Genomic DNA, 8,276 nt, shown 5'->3' with positions numbered 1-8,276 from the left:
AATGGTCAGGAAGGATGGTTGTGTCCATATCAAGCTGACGAGGCGGCTTTAGTATAGACATTGACAAAGCTTGATGTTGAGCAGGCTGTTGTACCCGAATTTCTGCCTCGGCCATAATTATAGCTTATTTGATACGTAGGGTACAGTTCATGGAGGCTATTTCCGTTTTAAAGAGTGTCCGGTAATGTTCGAGGACATTACAGCTAATACACAAACGGCAAAATAAACTTCCACAGTGTCGTTGTTGTGTTCAATGTCGGGGTTACCCGGTGTCCAGTTGTCGAGAGGTTTATAGAAATGTTTTCATTTGGCGAGGTATGAGAAGTTCAGACTAAATTTTGTCTCTGCAAGATCTGGAGCGTCTTACAGGCTCACCTTCTGACACCATGTAGCACTTGTATGAGAGTCTTTGTGCCATTGCAGAGATGTAACAAGACGAGTCACGTTCAGCTTGTTATTCAAGATTTTACTGGGAACCTTACCAACTCGTACATAGCCTCGTACATTGTCAGTGTGTACACAATAGCGAGTGAGCAGCTACATCACATGTTACACAGGGCTAAAGCAGAACTGTGTAAAAACATGCAGTGCTAATAGTGAATTGAAAATCATTACATATCAGTAGTCTAGAATTACTCAAAGAGCTACGTTGTCATCACATTAATCATAGAATCACATTAAACAATGGAAGGGCACGAAGCCAAGAGGATTCGTCGACAAGTAAATTACTAGTTTGTGCAGGAGTACAATACAATAAATGATTTAAAGGATAGAGAGCAAAACCATATCAGTGACTACAGTGTGATACTTGACAAACGACCATAAACAGTATTACCTGGAAAATCCGGGCATTTGTTAATTTACCTCAGTCATGGTTTTATTTTTGAGCTCTTAAGGACATTTGTGGCGGGATATCATAAGGAGTGAATGGATTCTACAAGGATTACTGTATACAAAATGTAGCTTAAGTAATAAAAGACCCCATGCCATTTATAACCACGTGTTGTTTCATGCCAAACATATAAAACCGATGGCACGAGACATACACCTGTACACGTGTTCGTTTTGGAGTGAACGATTCCGTCGTATATTTATTTGTTTATTTAATTGGTGTTTTACGCCGTAATCAGAAATGTTTCACCTACATGCTCTTTGTCATTTAAGTGATTTTTCTGAGTTTTGCATGGCCTGAGAGTTTTAAGAGTTTTCAAAAAAAAAAGAGAGAACAAAGCAAAAAACGATTATTTCCAATGCATTACGTCGCCATAGTAGATACATAAACGTAGTACTACGTGCTTTTGGTGAAATGGGCCCCAAGGCAGTTCTTTAACATTAGAGATACGATCAAAATACCCTCAAACATTATGACTTTCTGTGCATTGTGTTAAAATATGAAACTCCACTGACAAAGACAGTAAACAATACACCTTAACAAAGCTTAGTCCAACGCGCCTTAAGGGTAACATTTCTTACATTGCAGAGTGGACTGACGTGCACATATATTTTGTTAATTCAAACCCATGTCAATTCTCTATATAATAAACAATATAAAACTACACAAATAGAAAAACTTTCTTGTGCCTTAAGCAGTTATGTATCTAAGGAGGAAAATATCAGAGAATTAACGAGCAATCTCACACTTTTTGGCAGGAGGATAGGGAAGCGGTTAAGAGGAAACATGAGGATCCATGTACATGTGTAGCATTTTTTTTCTCCTACAGATCATTCCACTGCGCCATTTACACCGACATCTCAGGTCAACAACACAGAACCATCATCTCAGGCCAACGACACAGAACCATCATCTCAGGCTAACCACACAGCACCGTCATCTCAGGCCAACCACACAGAACCACCATTTCAGTCCAACCACACTGAGCCAACAACTCAGCCCAACCACACAAAACCACCATCTCAGGTCAACCACATAGAACCACCATCCCTGATCAACCACACAGAGGCACCAGATTTGGATGGAGCTAAAATTGGAGGTAAATCTGTCTGTTTGCCAAGGCATACCAGCGTAATAAAAACAATCTGTGCATGACAAGTCCATCAGTAAGAGGGTGGACATAATGCAGTTGCTCCTGGCATCACAACGGGTACAATACAGTTTCGTACCTTTTCGAACATGTCTAGGCTGGATGGGAAAGTAGCGTCAGTAGGACTTTAGACCACAAGTGGGTTAGATGCTACTTCAGAAGTTTATGTATATGAGATAGTGTCAGTGAAGTGGTGAACAGCTTGAAAACACATCACTCCTGGAAAAGCAGCTTTATATACGTCTTTATACAAGCTACAGCTCGTTGTAGTTTTTTAAACAGTGGCCTCTCCTTTTATTGTACAATGAAAGACAACTATTGCAACAACGGCAAAAATGACGTAGAGTACAGAAAACTGGTGGGCCGACCTATCTCTGTGAAAATCAGATAAATGTAAAATTTATAAGTAAAGGCAAAAAGAATGTTCTAAGAGACGATAAAGAGCTTTTTGCACAAACTATGCCGCCTTTATACTGTAAATTTAGGATGTGTAAGAATAAATTTGTCTGTTTTCTAACATTGCTACATGGTTGATGGCCAAATAAAGGGTTGCGTTCATTTCAAATTTAGGAAGGTGTTTTGACACAATTTAGGTCCAAGATTGACTGGTTTAACTCTTGTTTATAATGATAACGTGATTTTACGTGTGTTTAGGCTTTTGTTGATTGCATGTGTTTAAATTCGTATTGGATACATGTGTTTAATTTGTGTTTAATGCATGTGTTTAAATTCGACAATCAACATTCACTTCCTGCTTCTTCATATTTTGATTAACTAGGTTCATTTTTAGTAATCGATATTGTTTCTCATTGGCTGGTCACCGTTAATTTACTGTGTTCACCTTTCATTCAAGTTACTGACTGGTTTCTAATTGTGTTTTCACATGCCAACTTCACACACCCCAGAAGTGACAAAAGGCTGGGCAGCAGAGATAAGCTCTGCTGTTTTTCTTACTTTAATCGCTTTTTTTGTGGTTGTTGTTTTGACGTAAGCAACAATTTTTCATAGTTTATTATATATTTTGACCCTAAGTGGATGAAATTGTGTGTATAGTTTTGGTATAATTGACCCATTGCCACAAACCGATTACCCATACATACATGGGAAATAAAGCACATACATTCTCCCAGATTTAACACTGAATGTACCATTGCTGCAGGCAGAATCGCAGTTTGCAACAAATATCAGAAAAATTATCTTTCATCTTTATTTTTATTTTAATGGGAGGTTAGCTCATGCTGGCTTCCTTTCCGTCCATATACAGGAATATTTAGAGCTGTGTAAAACCAATTCGGATCGTGACAAGATAAACTGATTATTTTTGTCACATCGAGCATGACAATTGCTAACACGGTGACCCGCTATTTTCCACCACACGGAAAATCCGTAACAGAACCAAAATAAAACCGTTTAAAACATCGTAGACACTGCTTTGTTGCATTCACCAAGATTCATGATGGTTAGTGAAACTTGCAAATAAGTTTTGTTGTGAATTATTTGCGTTAGAAGCCTAAATTTCAACATTTCTTTCAGCAGGATTTTCGAAATTACCGCCCATCTCACCAGGAATATCATCGGATCACGTTAGTTGGCTTTGGCCTATATATAGGTCACAGCCTTGGAACCAAATGGTTCGATAAATGAACAGCAACGAATGCTGTTACTCTGGAAACAAAGCAAAACTCATCATTTTAACACACACCGATGGACTGTGTTTCTTCTGTCCACAGAAATCACAGTTTTCCTCAATGTTTTCTAGAACTATATTGTAATGAAATGTGTGGTTCGGTTCCAACCGTTCCACAGTCGATATACCACTAATTTAACAAATTATGTAAAGGCTGACTCCTTGTATATCCTCTATTTACACATAATACTAAAACGTAGCAACGGTGTAAGACTGACATCTGAATACAGGCAAAAACAAACCGAATTGTCAACCACGTGCCGTCTGCTATTCCTGTTTAATGATGTACCATTTGATATTACCCTCAAAGTAAACATAATTCAACACACAAGATTTTAACACGTTTCAGATAGACCATCGCTGCCAGTGACGTCAGCTACGACAAATGTAGGCCTGTCAAAAACATCAATTTTTGTGATACCATCTTCAACATTAGCAGTTACAAATACAACCGCCAATGCCAATGGAGTCGGTATGTTATCACGTTTTTTTATTTCATTCTTCCTGGTGTTTTGGTGCGTCCTGTTTTATTTGATTTTAGCATTCTTTGCGATTCATCTGTCATTATTTACTGATTGATTTTTTTTAATTAATAATTTATTTTTTGAATTATTGATTTATTGATTTATATGACTGGTGTTGTAGGCCGTACCCAATAATACAATGTATTTCATCTATACGACATTTGGCAACATTAAGGTGGGCGTAACTCGGCATTGTTAGCTTTCACCAATCTGGCCACCTGAAACGCTGACCTAACGTATGGGAAAGAAAAGGCAACACAGATATTTGCTGGTATATTGATACAGACACAAGAAAGGCGACAATATATCTTCAGTGCGGTCTTATAGGGCTTGACGTCGTTAATTCAGGACACGTTATTTGGCAATTGTGTCAGCGTACCTAAATTGATTAATGTGACAACGGCTTATACACATCTGACATCAGTCAAATCTTGAAATTCGATACTGAAGCTTAATTTAGGGGCCAGAAATATTGAAATTTCAATCACCCCAGAAATATTATCCAAAACTTCAATTTTCAGTGCCAGAAACTAACAATTATGATGGTACATTTTAGCCTTTGTCAGGGGAGGCTTTGTGTAATCTACCCGTAAGCACAATGGTTCAACTCTTTCTTAAGAGTCTGTAACAGATTTAACTTTAAACCAAGCCTACACTTTGGTACATAGTCCAAAAATAATTATGTAACACTGTGTTAAACCAATTCATTGAGTCAAAGGCCTATGCGTTTAGATTTTTAGATGATGTCAATTCTGCTTTCTTTTCCAGCCTTGTTGGGAGTACCCTTTACTGTATGAATTCTCGTTTTCTAACCACCGAAAATAAATACAGCGTTATTCACCCAGACCTTGAATACTGAAAACTTGCATGCTTCCCTTTTAACCTGGAGGTATTTAAAGTTTAATTCAGACAAATAGCCCGACATAGAATGTAATAAACTCACGCAAATAAAGTTTTGGCTGTTTACCGTTGCCATTGCCAACAGTTGCCAACCTTTAAATGAGACTAGAAAACAGGCCTATATATGAGAATATAAACCAATCCAATTTCTCTCATCTTCTATTCTTCAGAATCAAGTTCTGGGCTAATCATCGGCCTTGGAGTTGGACTTGGGTCAGCCCTTCTCCTGGCTGCAATATTTGCATCCGTTATATTCATTCAGTAAGTAAAGTAGGCCAAGCGTGAGCCTCCGTGGTCGAGGGAGAATAACCCTGGAGCTTCCCAGCAATGTGGTCGGCGTGAGTTCATGACCAACTCATGCTGGCTTCCTCTCAGACCGCACGTGGAAAAAATGTCTGACAGAAACCTGCAGAAGGCTGTGGATTCCACCCCCACATTTGTTCTGAACAAATAACAAGCGACCATAGTCTAAAAGAAATTTGACGACACCTTTTGCCCTCCGCCATGGAAGTTATGTTTTTGCTTCTGTGTAGAGCTGTCTTTTGTTTTCTGTGTGTCTGAAACAAATGTGTAAACGGATTTGGGAAAAAATGCATACAGATGTGCATTAATGACATTTCCTTTAAATTATAAACATGATCAGAATCTGGATATCAAAGTAGACATTTTAGAGACAGCCGCCACAACTGTTAGATATTTTGACATTTGACTTGAAAGAGTGCTCAGTAGGTCAGTTTCGGTTTCTTTGGTAGTACTCGCTGGACGGTTTTCTACATTTACCTACTTGAGGCTGTTGTTACGGTGACTAATGTACCAATAACCAAATCTCGCCTCCAGTGAGTACGGGAGATTCATGAGCCCTCAGCAACGGAATATGAATAAATCGACTCGAGATATGAACCAGATTCTCAGCTGAACTTCACTGGAATCTTGTTGGAATTTCGCCAGACTGTAGCGTTTTGTCCTAATTTCAACTGAATCTGGACAAATTCCGGCAGTGTCATTCGATTATCACCGTTTCCGGTTTCGGACAAATGCGTGTGAGAAACAATGACCGCATTCCGCTTATATAGAAAACTCACAATATACACTAAACAAGCATTGGAAAGGTAAATGAAACTCTGAAATTTGAAGAAAAAAGAAAATAAATGTGAAATTTAAAGAGGAAAAAAAAATTTACGATGTTCATAGATTGTACTGTTATTGCAGGAGGCATCAACATTTAAAACATCCCGGGAATGGCACTTATTATAATGGGGACCCCAATCCAAACGGCGCAATTGGCCTGGAAAGTACTTCTGTTGACGCCACAAACACCACGTCTTTGCAAGGGCACATGCCTAGTGGCTACCTTAATTTGCACACTGGTAGTGACACAACAGCTGTGTTACGTATTGGTCTAGGATCAGCTTCTAGATCTGATGAAGCTGAAACTGCCTTTTACGACAGCGTCATCGAAAGTACACCACAACAGCGCAATGTGACAATCGGCCGGAACAACGATGCTAATAACCGGAGTCGGGCAACATCGGATAGCCTTCTACTGAGTGTCAATCCAAGTTTTGGAGCTGTAGAGAGACCGGAAGTGCCACAGGCTGACCTAGGCACAGGGTCTGGCACTGACGTCCTTACACGTGGCAGACTACCCTCGTACATAAACCTCAACGACGGAACTGGCATCTACAGCCATGCCAATACACCCGACATGTCGGAGGGAAACCTCTATACGACCCTAAAATAGGAGTTCGATGTACACACCCTTGAAATGTGTAGTTTTAATAACATCGTGATTTTGAGATAAAGTGAGCTTATACAAAAGCCAATAAACACGGGAGATATGTTCACATCCAGTCCGGTGAGGTAGAAAATTGCACCCAGAATGTTCTGTTTAGATTAGTCTTCAAGATGTTAGATCAGTTTCTAGATTGATCAATTCGTCTCGTTTGTATCGGTTGAGGACAATTAGGACTAAATAAATACAAAAACTTCCTTTTACTTCACTGGTGTAGAATTATTGAACACAATGTGTTGTCATCAAATTACCATACAATGTCATTATAATAGCAGTGTAAGTACCTAAGTAAATATAGTGTTTCTTTCGACTGGAAAACGGTATGTACATTTGTTTTGTGTGGAAATGATCGTCGCCTTAATTATATATGGGAGTAACAGTACGATGGTGTTTTCTAGGAAAAAGCAATTGGCATTGGTGCTATGTTCCAGAACTGTTTTCCTCGTATCTTGACAAAAACTAGGCCGGGGGCTTCCGTGGTTCCATTACTTAGCGCGCTAGCGCAGCGTAATGACCCAGGAGCATCTCACCAATCCCGTCGCTCTGAGTTCAACTCGAGCTAGTGCTGTCTTCCTCTGGGAGCCATACATGGGAAGGGGTGGTTTTCTCCCACCAAATTGCTGGCCGCCATCCTATAGGTAAATTGTTTTTGAATACGGCGTAAAACACCTATCAAATAAATAAATAAATAAAAACTGGGCCCGTCAACTGTTTGATGTATGGCTGACAGGGTTTTTACGAATGTGCGTATAATGAGGTATATCATTCAAAGGACAAATTAAGCTTAAAAACATCGTACACCTCGTCTAATTGGGATACATTTGGAAAGGCCTGTGTTATGTGAACAACTGCCGTCAGCTTCTAAATTTAGCTTGCCACTGTTTACATATGCTGAGTTCAAGGCCTGCTGTCTGCCTCTGTCTTAGAATGTTCCAGAATACCCTCATTTCGGGGCCTGTTTGTTTACATTAAGTGTTCAAGAATTTTCTTATTCTAGACAACTCCACCAGTCTATATAAGACCTATGAAAGCAGGTCAAAGGGGGGGGGGGGGGGTAGAAAGGCGAATTATTAAGAGTTTTGGATGCTTTCGCTGTGTGTTACTTTGTTATATCCCATCTCCACCGAGCACTTGTTCAGTCTGCACTTGTATGATTAATTTGTGCTCTTGTGTACACAGTGGTTATTAGTACACGGACCCTGTCTGTTGAATTTTGTGTATATTTCGTCACACACTCAGTTATACTGTGGATTTTCCCTCTTGTGAATTTGCCTCTGTGCAATTTTTAAGCATTGTGGAGTACATGCGTCCGTTTGGACTTGACACCATTG

At 39.5% G+C, this 8,276-nt stretch overlaps 1 protein-coding gene across 1 annotated transcript; it reads left to right on the top strand.

Annotated features, from left to right (window-relative positions):
• The first annotated feature begins 399 nt into the window (after window positions 1-399).
• Window positions 400-7,224, top strand: LOC135462444 (uncharacterized). The gene is made up of 5 exons (XM_064739671.1): window positions 400-529; window positions 1,722-1,991; window positions 4,079-4,201; window positions 5,324-5,414; window positions 6,363-7,224. Exons 1-5 carry the CDS (start codon window positions 400-402, stop codon window positions 6,892-6,894), a joined length of 1,146 nt encoding a protein of 381 aa, XP_064595741.1. The 3' UTR covers window positions 6,895-7,224.
• Window positions 7,225-8,276: the final 1,052 nt, after the last annotated feature.

The sequence above is a fragment of the Liolophura sinensis genome, chromosome 2 (genome assembly GCF_032854445.1).
Source record: "Liolophura sinensis isolate JHLJ2023 chromosome 2, CUHK_Ljap_v2, whole genome shotgun sequence".
NCBI lineage: Eukaryota > Metazoa > Mollusca > Polyplacophora > Chitonida > Chitonidae > Liolophura > Liolophura sinensis.
The sequence above is the reverse complement of the archived record's forward strand: the minus strand, read 5'-3'. Positions and strand labels throughout refer to the sequence as shown.

What these genes read in the sequence shown, in the direction of transcription:
- LOC135462444 (XM_064739671.1), top strand. Translation starts at nt 400, where the DNA reads ATGAGAGTCTTTGTGCCATTGCAGAGATGTAACAAGACGAGTCACGTT. An exon ending in CGCCAATGCCAATGGAGTCG is followed by an intron (nt 4,202 to 5,323) that starts GTATGTTATCAC and finishes TCTATTCTTCAG; the next exon opens with AATCAAGTTCTGGGCTAATC. An exon ending in GCATCCGTTATATTCATTCA is followed by an intron (nt 5,415 to 6,362) that starts GTAAGTAAAGTA and finishes CTGTTATTGCAG; the next exon opens with GAGGCATCAACATTTAAAAC.